Genomic DNA, 22,552 nt, shown 5'->3' with positions numbered 1-22,552 from the left:
ACACATTGGTAGAGGTGATATCTAATGGTATTTGTTAAAGTTTTCTTTCCCATTGCTTTTTAAGGCCGCTATAAATAAGCGTGTTCAAGTTTTGGATTTACTACCGCTTTCCGCTCGGAGAAACTCACACCTTTTTACTTAAAAGAAAAAGTCGCTGAAGTGAGTCGAAAGGTCAAAGAATTATCTTTGAAGGTTACTATGCATCCTATGTCGTTATGCATATAATAAATTGGTACACAATTTATATATAATGTGCAACGAAATAATTGATATTTGCGAAACAAAGGGTGAAAAATAATAGAAGATTGGGTTCGGAGTTGGTTCACACCGTCACTGAGCATGTTAAAAATTAGCTCGGTTAATTTGTGTACCGGACTTGTAAAAATAGGGAAGGACTAATATCTTTGTCGTGTGGTATTAGTTAGTCAAAAGATTATCATATTTAAAGTAATGCTGACTTAGTACCTAGTCTTAATTAGCCAAACAGTTGATTGTATTCGAAGTAATTTTGACTTAGGGTACGTGGTTTTAGTTTTATGAGAAATCATGTTTAATTTATCGGGTTGGTTTCTGTTTTGCGAAGAAATTATGTTTGATTTATGTGGTATACAACGATATGTTGATTATCCTTTAATCAATTTTCTTTTATATAAAACTTATGTACGAAACTGTATACATTCTAATAACTACTACTCCACTAGGTATATAGTATCCATATTTCCACCATTATTATACTCATTAATTCAAAATTAAATTCTAAAAATACTTTTAAAATGAGAAATAATTAATTGAACGCTAAGTATAGATTATCAAATAATATCTATACAACAACAACAACATACCCAAAGGATATCCTACAATGTAGTTTCCGGAAGGAGAAAGTGTATGATGCAGCATCTTTACTCATCTTGAAAAGGAGAGACTCGCTCGAAAGCACTTACCAAGAGAGAAAGCGTGACAAAAAAGGTTAGATATGGACAAGGAGAGAAAAACAGTATTAAAATGAAAATAACGAGAGCGATAAAGCTATAAAAAAAATCTAGCTATTAAAAAAATAATAATCTATGTACTTCTTTTTAAGTTGTATAATAAATAATATAAAGGTCACTCATACTAAATTTCATAAATTAGTTTCCCACATGAACAACCGTATGTTGTGCTTTCACGGGGCATATCAACATCAACAATAAGGGTTCCGGTTATAAACAAAATATTAGATCGAGCCAAGGGTCTATCGGAAACAAGGTTTGCGTATATTTTATCCTCTCCAAACCCCATTTGTGGGACCACAGGGTATGTTGTTGTTGTAGTAGTAGTATTAGATGAGTCATAACCACGGGACGATAAACATACACGAAAACATTGAGCTATGAGAAACATTAGATGAGATATAACATAGCATTTCATTATCTCATCAAATAAAATATTACTACTATTTAGAAGAGGGAGTTTGGAGGTCACTTTTTCGTCGTCCGTTGTGGACCCCCCATAAAAAAAAAAAAAATTTTGGGCCCCATATTAATCAACCCCTAAAAAAAAAAAAAAAAAAAAAAATTGTGGGCCCCATATTAAACTTAAAAAAAATTATGAGCCCCATATTAAACAACATCGAGTATTAAAAAAAAGTTTTAACTCACCACATCCAAAATCGGGAAAAAAGTGGACCCCATATTAACAAAATCAAGCAATATTGAAAAAAAAAAGTGAATCCCATATTTAAAAAACAAACACTGTTAAAAAAAATGTGGGCCCCATATTAAACACGATGCGTATTCGTAGCAAACACTAATATACATCCAAAATCAGGGGAAAAAAAAAAGTGGACCCCATATTAACAAAATCAAGCAATATTGAAAAAAAAAAAAGTGAATCCCATATTTAAAAAACAAACACTGTTAAAAAAAATGTGGGCCCCATATTAAACACGATGCGTATTCGTAGACACTAATATAATAAAGATTGATACGAAGCACAAACCACAATTTATATTAATCGTATTTTTGAACATAGTCTATATATATATATATATATATAAAAATAATACAGAAACTAATAATGTCCAAAGGGTGGGCCCCATACTAAATAACAAGCGAATATAAAAAATAAAAATAAAAAAAAAAAAGAAACTATATAAAGCAGTATTTTTGCCAGACATGTTTCATCGTCCGTTGTCCCTTAAAAAAAAAAAAAGGTGGGCCCCATACTAAATAACACCGAGCAAAGAAAAAATTGGAACCACCATCTCTAAACTCATGGGAAAAAAAATAAAGTGGACCAATATTAATAAAATCAAGCAATATTAAAAAAAAAATTGAACCCCATATTAAAAAATATAATATTAAAAAAAGAAGTCACAGATTTTTATTCGTAAAGAAACACTAATATAATAAAGTTTTAAATCTAGCACAAATTACAACGTTATATTAATCGTGTTTTGACATAATATATGATATATATTATATGCATAAAAATAAGTCTGGTCAATAATGTTCAAAAAAAAAAAAATCACCCCATAAAGGGTGGACCCCATACTAAACAACATCAAGCAATATATAAAATAAAAAAATAAAAAAAATAATGGAACCCACCATCTCCAAACTCACGATAAAAAAAAGTGGACCCCATATTAACAAAATCAAGCAATATAAAAAAAAAGTGAACCCCATATTAAAAAAAATATAATGTCAAAAAAAATACGTACTTTGTATTCGTAGTAAACACTAATATAATAAAGTTTTAGATACTAGAGTACAAAACTACAATGTTATATTAATCATATTTTGAACATAGTGTGTGTGTGTATGTATATATATATATATATATATATATATATATATATAAAAATAGTGCAAATTAATAATGTCCAAAAAAATAAACGCACCCTATATTAAAAAATCAAACAATATTCACGTAATTTCCAAAGTATCTCATTGAGTCAATAATGATGGATTAATGCTGCCGTATCAATCCATTATTGTGAACAATGAAATTCTTTTTCTTCAAAAAGTTAGGTAGTCAAACCATACAATTTTCTTTCTTTTTTATATTAGCACGAGATCTAATCTAGCTATTAAATCACAGTATTTGCTATTCCACATGTCATTTATTTGTTATGTTTACTAAAATAAATATACTTAAAATATTTATATTTTAAAATAAGATAGAATTTAATTACCTTTTTATTTTTATTCTTACTCCAATAAATGTGAAAAGAGATTAATAATAAGTCGAGAAAATATATATCAAATGGAAATCAAATAATGAATAAGATAAATTAGTCAAATTATAATTTAATCGTCACGTTTCTTGAAAACCATGCAAAAGACAACATGACAAGTAAAATGAGCTAAACCGAGAATATTTACCAAAAATTAAAAAATAGTATTTCTTCGTTTAAATAGAAAATCAATTTCTACTTTGTTTTGTTTTAAACATGTAAAATTAATTTAATAATTTAAATTAGAATTATCCAAATCAAATTTTGATAAAAAATAATAAGTATTTTACACTTTTAAATTAATCAATTAGAATTAAAAGTATCAACTGATGCTTAAATATTGCTATTGTTTTATCTCAAAGAGAGGAAAATAGTTTCTTTTTAAACAAGTCTTCTCTTTTAAAAAATATTAATAAATTTGCCGATTTTGTATTCGTAGCAACCATTAATATAATAAAGTTTTAGATATGGAGCACAAACTACAATGTTATATTAATCGTGCTTTTGAACATAATATATATATATATATATATATATATATATATATATATATATATATATATATATATATATATATATATATATATATATATATATATATATATATATATAATTCAAAGACAACTATATACACATACGCACTATAATCTAAAATAATGTTATGCGTTAAAGAAGACGGGCATAGACCGCTAGTCTATAGTTATAAACACTATATAAGTAATTTATGTAAACATTCAGAAGATATCCAGATACTTTGAATCTAATTATTCTGTCATATGTAAAAACATTTTATTTTGTGTTTAAATAAATTATGTATATGCTAGTAGAGGTGACAAAATCAACCCATAAAATCATAAGTCATAACTCGTCCAACCCCCTCAAGTTTGGACTAGTTATTGACTTGTCCATTTATTTGTTCAGGACTAATATTTAGCCCAAATTGATCCATAAAAAATCTTATCAAAATATTTTTAAAAAAGACATTTTTTATTTGATATTTTATATATACTTATAATAAGGAAAAACGATAATTTTATTAGGTGCTAAAAACTTATAAAAGAACAAATACAACAATTAAAACTTAGAAAAAATTGAACGGATTAGGTTTTGAGTTTTGACCTAACTTTAGCCCAAATAACTTTTGGGCCGCCCATTTATTAATCCAATCCATTTTTACCCGCTCAAATTCAACCCCGCCACCTTTATATGTTAGTCATTCTTACGTTACTATACATTGTATGCCTTCTCCGAAAAAAATATATAGGGCACACTTGTTAAAGCCTCAGGTTGTGAACATTAAACTCCCATGCACAAAGGATTCCTGCTTCGGACTACACAGGACATTGCAATTTCGAGTTACTCGTATGTTCATACTTTTGTAGGTCTTATTTTGATTTAGTCATCTAAACCTAGACTTGAGTTGCTTTGTAGTGCTTTTTTTTTTTTTTTTATACAATTCCAAGATTTTGCCCACAATTTGTTGGCTCTTATTTTGTTTCTTCGAAGGGGTGCCTCTATATTCGTGTGACCTAGGTTACGGGTTCGAGCCATTGGAGGTTGTCTACGTCACACTCCAACCCTTCCTCGGACCCCATTAACGCGGGATGCTTTTTTTTTTTTTTTTTAATGGTTTGTTTCTTTGAGTATTCTAAATGAGACCGTTTTGTTTGTTTGTTGTTGTGATTTTTAGGTACTTTTAGATTTCTGATTGATTGAAGATGTCAGACGGTGGTGGTGGTGCAGAGGCACATGCACGTTTCAAACAGTATGATAATCGTGCCAATGCCAGTCTTGTTCTAACAAGTGATTCTCGTGGCCCACGAGACACACATGAACCCTCTGGTGAACCCGAGTCTTTGTTTGGAAAAATCGATCCTAGATCGTTTGGTGATCGTGTTTTTAAAGGTAGACCTGAGAGGGTTAGGAAGAAGAAGAAGCAAGTTGACTATGACCCCAATAGGCCGTGCAAGAAGAGGAGACGAATTCATGAAGAAAGTGTCCTTACTTCGACAGAGGAAGGGGGTGTTTACCAGCCAAAAACTAAGGAAACTAGGGCTGCTTATGAGGCAATGCTCAGTATGATTTAGCAACAATTAGGTGGACAGCCCCTCAACATTGTGTGTGAGGCAGCGGATGAGATTTTGGCTGTGCTAAAGAATGATTACTTCAACAACCCCGACAAGAAAAAGAAAATCGAGAAGTTGTTGAATCCCATATCCATCCACGTATCTAAGCAGTTGGTCTCGATTGGAAAACTCATCACTGACTATCATCAAGGTGATGGTGATGTTGTAGTCGATGGTGATGAAGCTCTCGATGATGATGTTGGTGTAGCAGTTGAGTTTGAGGAGAATGAAGACGAAGATGATGAAAGTGACCTTGATGTGGTGCCGGAGGATGAAGAGGAGGATGACGATGTGCTGGAAGCTAATGGTGCTGGCACTATGTATATGGGCGGTGGCATTGATGATGTTGAGACACAGGAACTTGAGGAGGGAATGGCCTTGAATGTTCAGGATATAGATGCTTATTGGCTTCAAAGAAAGATTTCTCAAGCTTATGAGCAGCAGATCGATCCACAACAGAGTCAAATACTTGCTGAGGAGGTTCTTAAAATACTCGCTCAAGGTGATGACCATGAAGTGGAAACCAAGCTGCTGGTGCATCTGCAATTTGAGAAGTTCAGTCTCATAAAGTATCTTTTGCGAAACCGGCTGAAGGTAGTGTGGTGTACTCGTCTTGCAAGGGCTGAAGACCTAGAAAAGAGGAGGAAAATTGAAGAAGAAATGATGGGTTTAGGGCCAGACCATGCTGCAATATTAGAACAGTTGCATGCTACTAGGGCAACTGCAAAAGAGAGACAAAGCAATTTGGAGAAAAGCATTAGGGAAGAAGCTAGGCTGCTTAAAGACGAGACTGGAGTAGATGGTGACGTGAAAAGGAAGGGACATGCTGATAGGGATCTTGATAATGGTTGGTTGATGGGTCAGCGTCAGTTGCTCGATCTTGACAGCCTTGCCTTCCATCAGGGTGGCTTATTCATCGAAAATAAAACACGTCAGCTTCCGGTGATATCTTATAGGTCTCATATGAAGGGTTACGAGGAAGTTCATGTGCCAAGACTGACGCCTAAGCCATTATCTCCCGGCGAAGAACTTGTTAAGATCTCTTCCCTTCCAGAGTGGGCACAGCCAGCTTTCAGTGGGATGGCCCAATTGAACAGGGTGCAGAGCAAAGTATATGAAACTGCCCTATTTTCCCCTGAAAATATTTTACTGTGTGCTCCCACTAGAGCTGGAAAGACTAATGTAGCTATGCTCACTATACTTCAACAAATCGGATTGCACTGTAACGAAGATGGATCTTTCAACCATAACAATTATAAGATTGTCTATGTAGCGCCCATGAAAGCCCTAGTCGCTGAAGTAGTTGGCAATCTCTCTAGGCGTTTGGAACACTGTGGTGTCAGTATGAAAGAATTGAGTGGAGATCAAACACTAACTCGTCAGCAGATTGAAGAAACTCATATTATTTTGACAACCCCGGAGAAATGGGATATCATAACCCGAAAGTCAGGTGCTCGCACCTATACACAACTTGTTAAACTTCTTATCATTGATGAGATACATCTTCTGCATGACGACAGAGGTCCTGTTTTGGTAAGTATAATTGCAACAACTATTAGACAGATTGAGACCACGAAAGATCATATCCGGCTAGTTGGATTATCAGCAACTTTCCCAAATTATGAGGATGTGGCTGTGTTTTTGAGAGTTGATCTGAAGAAGGGCCTCTTCTATTTTGATAATAGTTACAGACCTGTCCCATTGGCTCAACGGTATATTGGAATCACTGTTAAGAAGCCGTTGCAGAGATTCGAACTGATGAATGATGTTTGCTATGAGAAGGTAATCAGTGTGGCGGGAAAGCATCAAGTGCTTATTTTTGTACATTCCAGGAAGGACACCACTAAAACAGCTTGCGCAATACGAGATTCTGCACTTGCTAATGACACACTCAGTAAGTTTTTGAAGGAGGATAGTTTAGCTCGGGAAATTCTTCACTCTCAAACAGAGCTTGTTAAGAGCAATGATCTCAAAAATCTTTTACCTTATGGTTTCGCAATTCATCATGCGGGCTTGGTTAGGACCGATCGTCAACTTGTGGAGGAACTTTTTGCTGATGGCCATGTACAAGTTTTGGTTTCAACAGCAACCTTAGCTTGGGGTGTCAATTTACCTGCACATACTGTCATTATAAAAGGCACCCAGATATACAACCCTGAAAAAGGAGCCTGGACTGAACTCAGTCCCCTTGATGTCATGCAGATGCTTGGCCGTGCTGGAAGGCCTCAGTATGACGCTTATGGCGAAGGAATCATCATAACTGGACACAGTGAGATGAGATACTATCTTTCTTTGATGAATCAGCAGCTTCCTATTGAAAGTCGGTTTATATCTAAGTTGGCTGATCAGTTGAACGCAGAGATTGTCCTTGGGACGGTGCAGAATGCCAAAGAGGCATGCAAGTGGCTCCTCTATACTTACCTCTATGTTCGGATGGTGCGAAATCCCACTCTTTATGGTCTTGCTGCTGATGCTCTCAAAAGTGACTATACTCTGGAGGAAAGGCGTGCAGACTTGGTAAGAATCTTATATTCTACTAGCTGTTGTTGAAATTGTTTGCTCATACTATGTGTGTTTAAAATCTTGAGTTGTCATAAATGTTGAGGAACAGGTAATGTCTGTGTGCGGAGACAGCTGCACATGAACATGGCATATAGTGGTTTTAATTTTGCGGTCTGTTAGGACTGTCTAGATCATTAAGCCTCTATCTGTCCTTGTTGGAGATATAATGTGAGCTAAAACCCATTATGTGCACGTGGTGCAAATTAATACAGAACTTCACTGAAGGAGAGCGGAGGCTGAACGTTACTTTGACAGACCTCTTTAGACGTTATAGTAATAGTTCATAGTACTAACAGTTAATGGATATACAAATTTTTTCTGTCATTATATTATTGTCTGTTTTACTGTGTGGCTTTTCTTTTTCCAGATAAGTATGTGTAGCTTTAAAATTGCTATTTTTTTTCATGTTGGGCCATAGAGAATTAAAAGTTTCTAGTGTCTTGAATGGCATACTTATTTTGCAGGTTTATTCTGCAGCTACATTACTGGACCAAAACAACCTGGTTAAGTATGACAGAAAAAATGGATATTTCCAGGTGACTGACTTGGGTCGCATTGTTAGCTATTACTATATAACTCATGGGACGATTTCCACATTCAATGAGCACTTGAAGCCGACAATGGGTGATATTGAGCTGTGTAGGCTCTTCTCTCTCAGTGAGGAGTTCAAATATGTAACGGTAAGGCAAGATGAGAAAATGGAATTGGCAAAGCTTTTGGATCGTGTTCCCATTCCAGTCAAAGAGAGTCTTGAGGAGCCTAGTGCCAAGATCAATGTTCTACTGCAGGCATATATTTCACAGCTGAAGCTTGAAGGGTTGTCTTTGTCATCGGATATGATTTATGTAACTCAGGTTTGTTTGTCACATCATGAACATTTTTTGGTTGCTTCTTTGTTTCTTTGGTGCAGACGACAGTGTAACTCGAGTCCATCTATTTTTAATTTTGTGATTTTCTTTGCAGAGTGTTGCACGTCTGATGCAAGCGCTTTTTGAGATAGTTCTGAAAAGAGGATGGGCTCTATTAGCTGAGAAGTCTTTGAAATGGTGCAAGATGATAAGTAAGAGGATGTGGAGTATGCAGACACCGCTTCGCCAATTCAACGGCATCCCAAATGAAATCTTAGTGAAATTGGAGAAGAAAGATTTGGCTTGGGATCGGTATTATGATCTTTCATCACAAGAGTTGGGGGAACTTATCCGTTTCCCAAAGATGGGAAGAACACTTCACAAGTTCATTCATCAGTTTGCAAAGCTCAACCTTGCAGCACATGTTCAGCCAATTACCCGCTCGGTTCTGAGGGTAGAATTGACTATTACACCAGATTCCAGTGGGAGGACAAGGTCCATGGTTATGTAGAACCTTTCTGGATTATTGTGGAAGATAATGATGGGATCTATATTCTTCATCATGAATACTTCATGCTTAAGAAGCAGTACATTAATGAGGACTATACTTTGAACTTCACAGTCCCAATTTATGAACCATTGCCTCCTCAATACTTTCATTCGTGTTGTGTCCGAGACATAGACACAGGGTCCCAAACTGTTTTACCAATTTGTTTCAGGCACATGATTTTACCAGAGAAGTATCCTCCTCCCACAGAGTTACTAGACTTGCAACCTCTGCCAGTTACTGCGTTGAGGAATCCAGCTTATGAAGCACTTTATCAAGAGTTTAAGCATTTCAATCCAGTTCAGACTCAGGTTTTTACAGTCTTGTACAACTCAGATGACGACGTTTTGGTTGCAGCTCCAACTGGTAGTGGGAAGACCATTTGTGCTGAATTTGCCATATTGAGGAATCATCAGAAAAGTCCTGGTATCTTACGTGCAGTGTATATAGCTCCCCTTGAAGCCCTTGCTAAGGAGCGGTACAGTGATTGGAAGAAGAAATTCGGAGATTCTCTTGGAATGGTCAGTTAATTGTAAGCACGCCTGAGAAATGGGACGCTTTATCTCATCGCTGGAAACAGCGAAAACATGTTCAGCAAGTAAGTCTTTTTATCGTTGATGAACTGCACCTGATTGGTGGCCAAGGCGGTCCTGTGTTGGAGGTGATTGTCTCTCGGATGCGATATATCTCAAGCCAGGTCGAGAACAAGATTCAAGTTGTTGCGTTGTCGACTTCTCTGGCTAATGCCAAGGATTTGGGGGAATGGATTGGGGCTACGGCTCATGGTCTTTTCAACTTTCCTCCAGATGTAAGGCCTGTGCCGCTGGAAATACATATTCAGGGTGTTGATATTGCTAACTTTGAGGCTAGGATGCAAGCCATGACAAAGCCCACGTACACAGCAATAGTACAGCATGTAAGGATGGGAAAACCAGCAATAGTGTATGTCCCCACGAGGAAGCATGCACGCCTCACTGCAGTGGATCTGATGACTTACTCAGATATGGAAAGTGAAGACACACCCGTGTTTTTGCTGCAGTCCGGAACGGAGCTAGAGCCTTTTGTGGAGAGGATCAACGAGCCCATGCTAAAAGAGACACTTAAGTATGGTGTTGGCTACTTGCACGAAGGATTGTCTGGCACAGATCAGGATATAGTGAAGACATTGTTTGAAACTGGATAGATTTAAGTATGTGTAATGAGCAGCACAATGTGTTGGGGACTGCCCATCTCTGCCCATGTGGTGGTGGTTATGGGAACTCAGTACTATGATGGTACGGAAAATGCGTACAGTGATTATCCAGTGAGTGATTTGTTACAGATGATGGGTCATTCCAGTCGACCTCTTGTAGATAGCTCCGGGAAGTGTGTCATCCTCTGCCATGCACCACGCAAGGACTACTACAAGAAGTTCTTAGACGAAGCGTTCCCAGTAGAGAGCCATTTGCAACACTATCTCCACGACAATTTCAATGCAGAGGTGGTTGCTGGTGTTATTCAGAACAAGCAGGATGCTGTGGATTACCTTACATGGATATTTATGTACAGAAGGCTCACTCAGAATCCAAACTACTACAATCTACAGGGTGTTGGTCACAGGCATCTTTCGGATCACCTCTAGGAGCTGGTGGAGAATACTCTCAGTGACTTGGAGTCGAGCAAATGTGTTGCTGTGGAAGATGACTTATTTCTTTCGCCCCTGAATCTTAGCATGATAGCGTCATATTATTATATCAGTTACACTACAATAGAACGTTTTAGCTCTTCTGTGACCTCCAAAACGAAGTTGAAGGGATTGCTGGAAATATTGGCTTCAGCATCGGAGTATGAACAGCTGCCGATAAGACCCGGTGAAGAGGAGTTAATAAGAAGATTAATTAATCATCAGCGCTTCTCTTTTGAGAATCCCAAATATGTTGACCCTCATGTCAAGGCTAATGCTCTTGCTGCAGCTCACTTCTCCAGGTAAATGGTGCGTGGGAATCTAGCTTCTGACCAGCAAGAGGTACTTCTTTCTGCTATTAGGCTGCTCCAAGCAATGGTTGATGTAATATCCAGTAACGGATGGCTGAATCTGGCACTTCTAGCAATGGAAGTCAGCCAGATGGTCACTCAGGGAATGTGGGAGCGTGACTTTATGCTTCTCCAACTTCCACACTTCACAAAGGAATTGGCTAAGAAGTGCCAAGTAAATCCCGGGAAGAGTATAGAGACAGTGTTTGATTTAGTGGAGATGGAAGATAACGAGAGGCATGAGCTCTTGCAGATGTCAGAGCCACAACTTATGGATATTGCCCGTTTCTGTAACCGATTTCCGAACGTTGATTTGACATATGATGGCTGGACGGCGGTAATGTGAGAGCAGGAGATGATGTAAGTTTACAGGTGACTCTTGAGCGAGATCTTGAGGGTGTAACTGAGGTTGGAGCTGTGTTTGCGCCTAGATATCCTAAATCCAAGGAAGAAGGATGGTGGCTTGTTGTTGGAGATACGAAGAGCAACCAATTATTAGCTATTAAGAGGGTTACTTTGCAAAGGAAGTCAAAGATTAAGCTTGATTTTGCTGCCCCTGCAGAAGCTGGAACGAGGATGTACACACTCTATTTTATGTGTGATTCTTATCTAGGTTGTGATCAGGAATATACTTTTTCACTTGAAGTAAAAGAGGGCTGAAGATGACAGTTGAAGGGAGCGGTTTAGCTTTACTCTTCTGTAGCTTGCTCTAGCTGCTCGACACACTCTTATAGACAATCCACTTGGACTAAGTGCCATGCTTTATCTTACTTTAATTCCGTCCCGGATGACTTGTTTCATGAACTAGTGTTGTTTTCATGGTATTTGGGATTTTTTGTGATCACTTGCTTATATCCTATTAAATCAGAATCAATCAAGCCAAAAGCCCCTATTGCAAAGTTGATCCACATGTAACAGAAAGGAAGATTGAAGTTGAGATTTTGGTGAATGCTGATGTTCTTTCTGTTTGGAATATGCTCTCACTGATTATAAAGGCTTGCTGATTTTGTCCCAAATCTCGTTAGCAGGTAGGTAACAAACAGCAATGTATGCAATTACGTGTTAGTTGGATTGGGTTTTAGATTATCTCTTTTCCTAGTTTCTATTGCTCGTCACTCCCTATATTTTTATTTATGTGACATTTCTATTTTTTTGACCATACTCTTACAAATGCTTTTTAAATAATTTGAATTGTTGTTAACTATTGTGACATAACTTTTTAGATTTGTGATTGCAATTTGCAATGGCTAGAAAGAAGACCAACCAGTGATAATTAAATCATAAAAGATGACCAAGACTGATATACAAAAATGACTTTTTGCACCAAATGAAGATACAGTTAGCACTAGGAGTGTGCTAGGATGGATGGTATTTCTCCACATTAACCAAATAGCTCGAGTGTTGAAACTAGAAAAGCTCCTGCAGTACTTTCCTTTATTATGTCTACAGAATACGAATCTGAATCAGTCGGATTAATGAATTCAAATACTCAAAAGGAATCTTGAATCAACTTCAAACCCCCACATAGTGACCCCAGATACGATAATCCTTTAACGAATACAACAATCATTGATCAATCAGTCAAAAGTCTTTATATACATTAGAATGAAAACAGGGAGTAGCTATTTTAATTTTTAATTTGAAGGAAAGTTAATTAGAGAGTGGTCTAAATTGATCATTTGGCTGCAGTTCTGGTTCTGTAAATTTTACTCATGGCTGAGGAAAATATTACAAAATTTGCAGTCCAAAATGCATGGAGCTGATCTGTGTGAAGCAATTAAGAGTTATTTACCATTCTTACATATGAGAAGATTGTCAGATAAAGCTACTTTGCCTAAACGAATGTTCTCTCATTCTGCAGGTACTGAAAATAGTATAATCGTCCGCAAGAATCTGTAACTCATTCTTTTTCTCAGTTCTGAAATAGTCAAAAGTGAAGAGAAATTAATTCAATTAGCGATTAGTTCGTGCTGGTCTGAAATTTTGTTCTTGAGGAGATGTAAGATCGAAGTATGTCCTTGGCTGATAGCACTGCAAATAGCGAAAACCTAGGAAAAAGTATTGCAACTTCTGCTTCGTACTGTTAGAGGCAGGAACCTCTGCTAAACCCCTAAGATGGACTTTTGCAAGAAGAATATGAAGTTTGAATACACTGCTAAAAAGTGTTATCAGTCAGGCCTGTGATAGTTGCACTTCCTGATAGAATTTGCAACTGAGCCAAAAAAGAAAACATATATTGAAAAGTTCCTTTCATGATTGTTTGTTGATAGTGCAACATTTTTTCAGTACGTTGCGTTAACTGAGATATGATCTGTTTTTAACTATTTTCCTTAATTTTGTTTTCAAACATATATAGCTGCAAGATCAACTGTGGCTTGCAAACATTCCATTGATGTTGGAGGTTTAGTGGTTAATTTTTTAAATTTTTTCTTAGACAAGAATCCTGTTTTTGTGATACTATTCATCCATTCTAATGTTGATTTTGAGATAAAAGTTGGCGATAACATACATAGCACAGCTAGTCATTGAGCGAGGTAGTTGTGGTTTATCAATAATTAATATGTGGTATTTGAATTGATAAATCCAAGTCCAAGATTTGCTGGGGTAGCTAGCTATGTGTCTGTGTAATGCAGTTGTTCATCGTTTAACTCGAGACAGATTTAGGATGGGTTCTGTGAGTTCATACATATATATTTCCTTCAACGTACACATACGTGAAAATAGCTAATATAATAAGATCACAGTCATTTTTCGAGCCATCTGACTCTACATACATCCTGAATTTGCCTATGTTGAATGTTGACCTGTGTAATGTTGTCACAGTAGACACTTCAGACCTCCCTTTTCTTAATGTATTTGCGATCTATAATCCAAATAATCTCATTGATTCATGTGTCAATGACTATAAGAATCGAAAACTGAAATGATTAAAACCAACCATATCTTTGGAGTATTTACAATAGTTGAAAAGAATGTCTACTCTTCATTTACATAACGAAACAGGCCAGCCATTCCAGTAACGATTAAAAGGGTGGAATTCAACCTAATCTTGATGAATATATCTTATGAATAGACATGCTGGAAGTAAAGTTGTATGAATGTTGAATATACACAAGCTCGGTGATGGTGCTTGTTACTTTAAAATCAAAATCTTTGGTCTAAATGGCGTTCGACATGTTGGATAAGTTGTTCTTTTGGCTAACCAAGGATCAATACATTGAGCATGGAACACATGGTTACAAGCTGGAAAACTCCTGCACAGTTCTGGTTCATAGAAACTATCCAAACAAATGGCATACATCGAATTTGCTTGTCCTTCGAGATAGAAACATCTTATTTCTTGCAACTCTTCAACAGATATTCCCAAGGCACATGCATCTACTCGAGGATGATCAATTAGAATCTCATCGTTAGAATCTCCCTATTGATCAATTAGATCAAGAACAAGGTAACAAATCACCATGTATACAAAGATGATTGCGACGAATGCAATCAAAGAAAGAGGAGGTGGCAGTTCAGCTGTAGAGAATGACCATTGCAATTTGACAAGACTTTCAGTAAAGTTAACAATGAAGACTGCTCATGTCCAAGACTTGTTATAGAGAAAGAATTGCAAAGACTTGTTATACATAGATATGTATATTAATACTCTTGCTTAGATCAATTAAATTTGACCCAAGTTTCTTTTAATTAGAAAATGGGAGAGATTTTTGCTTTACAGTTGATTATTCTTGAATATTGCTGGATTGACTTTCTTAAACGTAACCCCAGTTACAAATTGCTTAAATGCGGTTCTTTCTTCTAAATCACAAAATCCTTTTCACATTGTTGGGAACAAATAAAAGGGAATTCCGTTACCGGGAATCGAACCCGGGTCTCCTGGGTGAAAGCCAGATATCCTAACCGCTGGACGATAACGGAGCTTGTTGCGTTTGGTGCTATCTTAATTTTAATATTCCTTAATTTGACATAATCAGCCCATATCAAACACCTGCTATATTTTTGAGTTGACACAGAGGGCACAACATAGTAGTCATTGAAGATTGGTGTTTGAGTTGATTACTATTGGTCAAAGTATAATAGTGATATTGTATTCATATCAAACTCGTATGGTGTAGTTCAGATTGTGACTTTTTAGCCACTAGATTTTCTATGCTTCCATTATGATATTTCTATAGTGCACAAAGCCACTAACACATTAGTACTTGACTAATATTAGTGAACTATATAGTTAATAGTAGAAATCACATCTTTCAATTTGCAAACCAAACTGAGAGAAAAGGAAATTAACTTTATTTTATTCTCCCAATAAAGTACTAAAAGCTACTTAGGTATGACCTAAAACAATTGCTCGTTTCTTGCTTTGGGAAAATGATCAAAATGGCTGAGAGTAAGTTGCAGAGCCATATCTAATTGCAACAAGCCTACAGATGGGTAAATGCCCTTAGTTTCTTTTTGGTTTTCATACGGTGTCTGATACCCACTTTGAGACCCGACTAATCTGGATTTGCGCCGGGAAGTCCCACTTGAGCGGGCGGGGGGGGGGGGGTGTGGAGGAAATGAGGAGCTCCATACCGAATGCTACTCTATTCACGGGGCTTGAACCCGATGCCTCTAGTTATAGTTGGAGCAGCAACAACCGTAGGTGATACCCTTAGTACTACTTGTAAATGGTAAGGCACTTTATCTCCTCGAAAATTATAAAAGCAGGTTCAGTCTTCTACACTTGATTTCAGTCTTTCTACACTTGATTATTCAATCTTACTTATGAACAGGTTATTACTGTTCTGTATGCTCTAACCAAAACTACAACGGCAGAACAATTTATTTCAAAACTTGCTTCATGATATCCAAGAAAAGGTTTGGGGCAACAAGTTTCAAAATATAACGATAATAAGAAAGTATTCCCTAAAAATCTAAAGCTGTCTTACTAGTTATAATTAGGAAAAGGATCAATAAATATGTACTGCAACTTGATATATATGAACAGTTGACAAAAGGGTACTAGGTACAAACCATACAACTCACTAAACAACAAATCATACAAGGTGGCTAAACATCACAATTTCTTTGACATATAGGTAAGGAATCAAACAAATTCCTTTAACATGTAATAGAAGCTGTACTTTGCGTGATCATTTTATTCACGCAAAATATACACCATCCACTTCACAATAACAAGAACAAGAGGAAAACATCATCACCAATAAAGCTATCCTACTATTACAAACTGCCTCTGCTCTCAAGTACTTCCCATTGGGATAACTGCAGCCATTATAACTTCAAAATATTGCATTTTCCGGTACAAAACCTAAGCAAAAATAGAACCTTTGAAATCTAGTAACAGAAGACAACTGAGCAGGTTACTAGGATTTGCCGATGAGAGGGATGCTGTCTGTGAGAAATCACAGTTCAAAGGATTCTTTAGTTAATTTTGGTAAAGAGATTCATCGCATATGCAGCATGGGGTACCACAGTATTTGGCTCAAAAAAAGCATCCCCAGGTTGATATTTGCTTGCAATTGAGCATCTGATACACCTGCCTTGACACTTTTCTCTGTCTTTGGTGACGAGGGAGTCACCGTGGTGTTTGGCGTTGGAACCAATGAGGGAGTCACAGGAGCTTTGGGCCCTGGATCTGGCGAGGGAGTCACTGGAGTTGTTGGGGATGCATCCGGCGAGGGAGTCACCGGAGTTTTTGGTGTTGGAACCTTCGAAAAACAAAAACTCATCTCACACCTTAATAATCACAAAATTTACAAGAAATTATAACAGCTACGCCTCAATTGAAAACAAGCTGGGGTAGATAATCTCCCAATATTACATAAAATAAAACAAAACTACTAGAAGTTCTTTATATCTTCTATTGACATGACGACTAAGAGACTCCTAGAAGACATTCGACCTAGAATAACGCGCTAACATGAAACTTAATCCATAACTAATTGGTATGGCTTATAAAGATCTTTTTTATTCCACCGTACTGTATCTTTTGCTAGGTCTATATAGTATTCCATGAGATTGTAAGTCTTTCTAGACAACTACATTTCAAGTGATTTCAGGTCTACCTTGTCCGCATTTAACTTCACGCCTACAGACCAGCGCAATGCATATTTTACAAGAATATTGAAAAACGAGATAATTGAGTTCTTATAGTGATTTTCTTACCTGGCTGTTGGCTTTAGAAAGTCCAATATCATAACTCATGGTTAAATCAGGCTTGAAAAGTCCAAATGATCTCTCAGAAGTTGGTCCTGGTTTCAGATCCTCATCATAGATGGCAAAGAGATAGGTATCTACTGATACACCAGGCATCAAAGGAGTACCAACCATTGACCTCAAGTGAGCAATCAAATTGCCATTGTAAGCCTTTGCATTCTCAATACTTGGCCCAACCTCATTGCTGTCTCCCTTATAAGGCCACCCAGTTTCAGCAACTACAATCTCTACTTCCGTGAATCCCATTGCATTAAGCGCTGCTCTTATCGCATCCACCTGCATACATCCAACTTAATTAGGTTGTTGAATCTCAAAAACAGCTACAAAATACCCGCTTTATGTAAAGATGAATGACATGACTTGAATTCCAAGAGTAAAAGAAATCGAAACTTTGAGTTCATCTTAGAAACTCATTCATTCATTCTTGGAAAGTAAACTTCCTATCTTCAAACATCATGTAAATTTTACTGCAAATTAGATCTAAGAGGATAGGCAGTCAGTCAATCAATTAATCAACCATTTTTCAATCCTAAACTATAATTTATATCCATTCTATTCTATTCGACAGTCTACTTCATTCTAATACTAAATAAGTTGTCTGTAAGATATATTAGGAGTTCTCTAAAATTGTGTTATCTGAATCAAACACTTATTCTTACACTAACAAGTTACTAACTAAGCTAAAGAGACTTCTATAAAATAACCGATCTAATGTAAGTGAAAAAAACAAGAAGTGAATTTTTCAGGATACACTAATTGGTATCATTTCGTATCTAAGTTCACATAGATTCCAAGCAATCGTAAGTCTTTCCTTTAAAAAACATGCATGTTTATCTCAGTTATCTTTTGGAAAAAAATCAATCTTTATAGTGTCGCATATGCAGTTATGTTGACAGAAAATGTTTCCTATTGTTCATTATTTGATTGCACTAAATATCTTGGAAAATATTTTCATGCGGAAAATGTTTTCCTTAAAATTGGAGAAAATATTTTTCTTAAAAAATTGAGGAAAAACATTTTCCAAATCAATAAAAGCATACCAATGCATCCCCTAACCCACCCCCGCACTATCTACCCACCCCTACCTGCCTACCCCACCCACCCTCAGCTACCTAACCTCACCTACTAGCCACGCCCGCCGCACTACCCCTCAACCTACCCCACCCATTCCCCCTCCCACCGCACCTACCCTTCCCCCTACCCCCTCCCACCGCACCTACTCCCACCACTAGAAGTTGCACTCCGAATTCAAAAACCTCATATTGTTTCGCTTTGAATATATGGAAATGCTCTTAAAATGAAAATTTTCAACTCGCGTACCAAACACAAGAAAATGAGTAGGAAAATCACTTAATTAAAACGTTTTCCGTCATACCAAACACATAAAGTAACCCGAAAATAGTGTAATAACTCGCTAAATAATCAGTTAAATTGCATGGTATAATAATTCTTTACCTGAGCATCGAACATGTTGGTGTACTTAATGTTGGTACCAGCATCAAATCGACCCGAATTAGGTTGAAACAAACAAAACGCCAATGTATCAGGTCTAGGATCACTCTGATACGCGAAAAACGGATAAGGATTAATTGCAAATGGTGAACCAGTTTCTTTATTAAACTCCAATAATCCTTTCAACAAATCACCAATACTCGGGTCAAAAATACCCGAACTTGGTGGCTCCGATTGTTTCAATACAGACATAGCATGAACCGTTGAAACCTTAATTTTCCCGCCAATTGAAACATCATTTAAAGCTTTCTGTAAATTTTGCATAGCTGGCAATAAATTAGTCATTAAATTTTGGTCATTTGATATCATAACCTCATTTCCAACATTAATTACGATGATTTTACTTGCTGGATAAAATGGAAGTACATTAGTACTTAACCATTGTTTAGCGAAATTCGGGTCAGATGCCATAACCGGAATATCACCGTTGGATATTCCGATCATGATTCCTTTACCCGTATTTGCTAATGCTTTGATAATTGTCGGGTCGGATCCGTATAAACGGACTTTTTCAATTGAAGTGGATTGTAGTAATTTGGCTGTTGCTTCTGGTGCTGGGAGATTGTCTGCAATTTGGCCATAGTTTATACCGATAAACGACTGTGATTCTGCAATATTAAGAGTAATTAGTACTAAACAAACTTGAAAGGAAAAATATTACTATATATATTAGGAATTTGTGAACATTTGCATATTGGTAAACAAACTTGAAATGAAAAATTCATGTTATATGGGGGATTTGGAAAAAAATGGAAGAATCTTAACACCAAAAATTTGAACATGTAACATCAAGCAATGTTTGAACTATTTGCCATACAACGCTAAATTATTTTCTTATGTCAACGGAATTCAACAACTTAGTGGCCGTTTGATCATGAAAGTTGAAAATTGAATTCTAAAATTTTTCAGAATTTGAAAAACACCAAAAAGTTATTTTCACTCCAAATCACTCACAAAAATTCAAAAATAAATCCAATTTGTATTCATGGATAAACACAACTCCAATTTTCAAATAATTATTTTTCACTTTGAAAACAAAAACTATTAGTACCTTTTTCAAATTTCACAATTTTCATGGCCAAAAGAGCCCTAAGGGAAATACTTTGTAAGTAGGGGTTTGGCCATGAAAATCAAATATTTTTCACTTTATTTGGTATTTTAGAGTTGGAGTTAAAGATAGAGTTGTGTTTGGTTATAATTTTTGTAAAGAATACTTGGTTGTTTGAATATATTGAAAGTGAAAAAAGTAGAAAAAAAAAGTGAAAAATAAGTTTTGGTTGTTTTTCAAATTCCAAATATAACTTTAAGTTTATTTGAAATTTTTATGGCCAAACACCGTAAAGTAAAAAAATAATCCGGAAAAAAGTGAATAATTCTCATGGACAAACGGGCATGAAAAATACTTTATTTGAGCAGTGTAATCTTTGGATAAAGGGAATTAAATTTGTTCATCTAGACTGCACGTACCAATAAGATAAGTTATTTAGTACTAATTAGTATAGTATTAAAATAACACGAACTTGAGTAGAACGACATGAACATAGAGGAATCATATAGCAAACTTAACAAATTACCAGAAAAGCGCTAAATTTGTGACTTTCTGATAGTGATAAGACAAGAATGCATATTTTAAGGAGTTAATAAAGCGTACCTGCGAGAAGGGTAACATGAAAAAAGCATAGTATGAAGAAGAAACAAGTTTGAAGTAGATTAGCCATGGTAGAGGAGGATTGTTTTGTATAATATTTTTTGCTTTTGGAGGGAGATGATGAAGGTATATAAAGAGGGAAACTGAAGAGGATATATATAATGTAAATTCTACCGTTACAAAGACAAGTTTTGAAATTACTACTCCACGACTGATTGCACGTGAGTTTCGTGCAGACATGTGTATAGGAAACCGTTCTAGCTCAATAATTGAGTTATAAATTCTGTGGGAATTAATCAATAATTTAATTAAATGGTGGAAAAAGAGTCAAGTATCACTATAAAGTGAGAATGATAATCATGAGGAATCAATATCATTTTAGAGTAAAGCTTTCTTTTGAGTCTGCAAATAATCTTAAGAGATTCCCCTTGTATCAAAAGGTGAAACAATTCAATCTCAAAAAACACTTAGTCGCACCTGGTGTTGACACAAATTCAATAAACACATGATATGTGTTTTTACATAGATTATAATCTCTACATCTCATTTTAACTCTTTTCATGCCTATTAAGAAAATAATAAATACAAAGTATAGTTTATTAAGTTACTCATATTTATTAAATATTTTTTGAGAATTTAGCAATATTAAGAAGAATTACTTATTTAAATAAACAATTACCAACTTTAGTCTTGAAGTCCTAAACCGTTATTTTGTAACTACAGTCAATTTATACATATTCTCACGTCAATCCTGTCACTAACCATATTAAGAAATATAATTTAATATAAATATCGAGTGTAAGTAGATTATTTCGTCTAGTCTTTTGAGGAAGAGCAAAAGATGATTATTAATTATATAGTAATTGTTTAGGAATTTTGAAAATCTAAGTGCTTTGAATAGCTTATCCTTCTATGCTAAGGAATCACTTTTGCATCTTTGGAGCATGACAAGATGTCCCTACACTTTGTTTTATTTTCAAAGTGCAAGTAAAAGATAAAGAGAAGGTTTAGAATTGAGTGTTTGTGGACAGCAGACACCCTACACAAAATAATAAAGTGAACTTCCACTTTAGGAATTATTAGGACAAATGCATAAAATACAAAACCAACTTTAAGAAGGAAGGGATGGTATAACTTTTTGGCAAGTAATCTCCTCGCAATAAGAGAAAGTAAAAAGTCGAGATTCAAACATTTCATGGCTAAGTTTCTAAGTTTTAAACATTAAATACTTATTCACACCGAGTGTTTATGTCGAATCGGGTATACTTATTATAGTTAAGTAATTTAATGAGAAGAGAATGCATGTCGTCAATTTACAATTAACTAAGATTAAGTGCTAAAAGTCTATATGCAAACACATGTCATACCTAGGGGTGTACATGAATCGGGTTGGTTCGGATTTTTTAAATACCAAACCAAACCAATTGCGTCGGGTTTTAAAATTTATACGGCATTAAACCAAACCAATCTAAATTCGACTTATAGTATAATAAAACATATAACTTTTACTTTAAATATTTATTTAGTCCTAATAAGATACAATTATATAATTAAGGTGTTTCTTAATAAAATAACGCATGAGAAGAGAATGCATGTATTAAAATATTCAACAAAGTTATTGTAAAAATAATATTGCTAATTAACAAGTCATAAAAGAAATGACCATAATCTAAAAATGGTCATGCTAAAATAAGTATTAATTATATGACAAAAGAAAAAAACTTAGTATTTTTATAAATCAATTATGCAAAACTAAAGAATAGATATCCAACATTATTGTCTAGAAATTGAATTTCTTTTGTTAGGATAGTATATAACTTATTTGAGTTAATAACATATTATAAAAGCTTGACGTTACAA

At 35.6% G+C, this 22,552-nt stretch overlaps 2 protein-coding genes and 1 non-coding gene across 3 annotated transcripts; 1 reads left to right on the top strand and 2 right to left on the bottom strand.

Moving 5' to 3' along the window:
* The first annotated feature begins 4,907 nt into the window (after window positions 1–4,907).
* On the top strand, window positions 4,908–12,267 carry LOC132033240 (DExH-box ATP-dependent RNA helicase DExH12-like). Its single transcript, XM_059423153.1, is given in 6 exon segments — window positions 4,908–7,860; window positions 8,370–8,759; window positions 8,869–9,226; window positions 9,229–9,816; window positions 9,819–11,636; window positions 11,639–12,267. Coding segments are annotated over 6 exon segments (6,414 nt in total). The 5' UTR covers window positions 4,908–4,935; the 3' UTR covers window positions 11,974–12,267.
* A 2,895-nt stretch (window positions 12,268–15,162) lies between these two features.
* On the bottom strand, window positions 15,163–15,234 carry TRNAE-UUC (transfer RNA glutamic acid (anticodon UUC)). The gene has a single exon. It is a non-coding gene; the product is annotated as a tRNA-Glu (tRNA).
* A 1,031-nt stretch (window positions 15,235–16,265) lies between these two features.
* On the bottom strand, window positions 16,266–20,877 carry LOC132033239 (glucan endo-1,3-beta-glucosidase 7-like). Its single transcript, XM_059423152.1, has 4 exons — window positions 20,696–20,877; window positions 18,988–19,652; window positions 17,482–17,808; window positions 16,266–17,024 (listed from the first exon to the last, which is right to left on the bottom strand). Exons 1-4 carry the CDS (start codon window positions 20,760–20,762, stop codon window positions 16,761–16,763), a joined length of 1,323 nt encoding a protein of 440 aa, XP_059279135.1. The 5' UTR covers window positions 20,763–20,877; the 3' UTR covers window positions 16,266–16,760.
* Between the last annotated feature and the right edge of the window lie 1,675 nt (window positions 20,878–22,552).

Source organism: Lycium ferocissimum, chromosome 10 (assembly GCF_029784015.1).
Source record: "Lycium ferocissimum isolate CSIRO_LF1 chromosome 10, AGI_CSIRO_Lferr_CH_V1, whole genome shotgun sequence".
NCBI lineage: Eukaryota > Viridiplantae > Streptophyta > Magnoliopsida > Solanales > Solanaceae > Lycium > Lycium ferocissimum.
The sequence above is the reverse complement of the archived record's forward strand: the minus strand, read 5'-3'. Positions and strand labels throughout refer to the sequence as shown.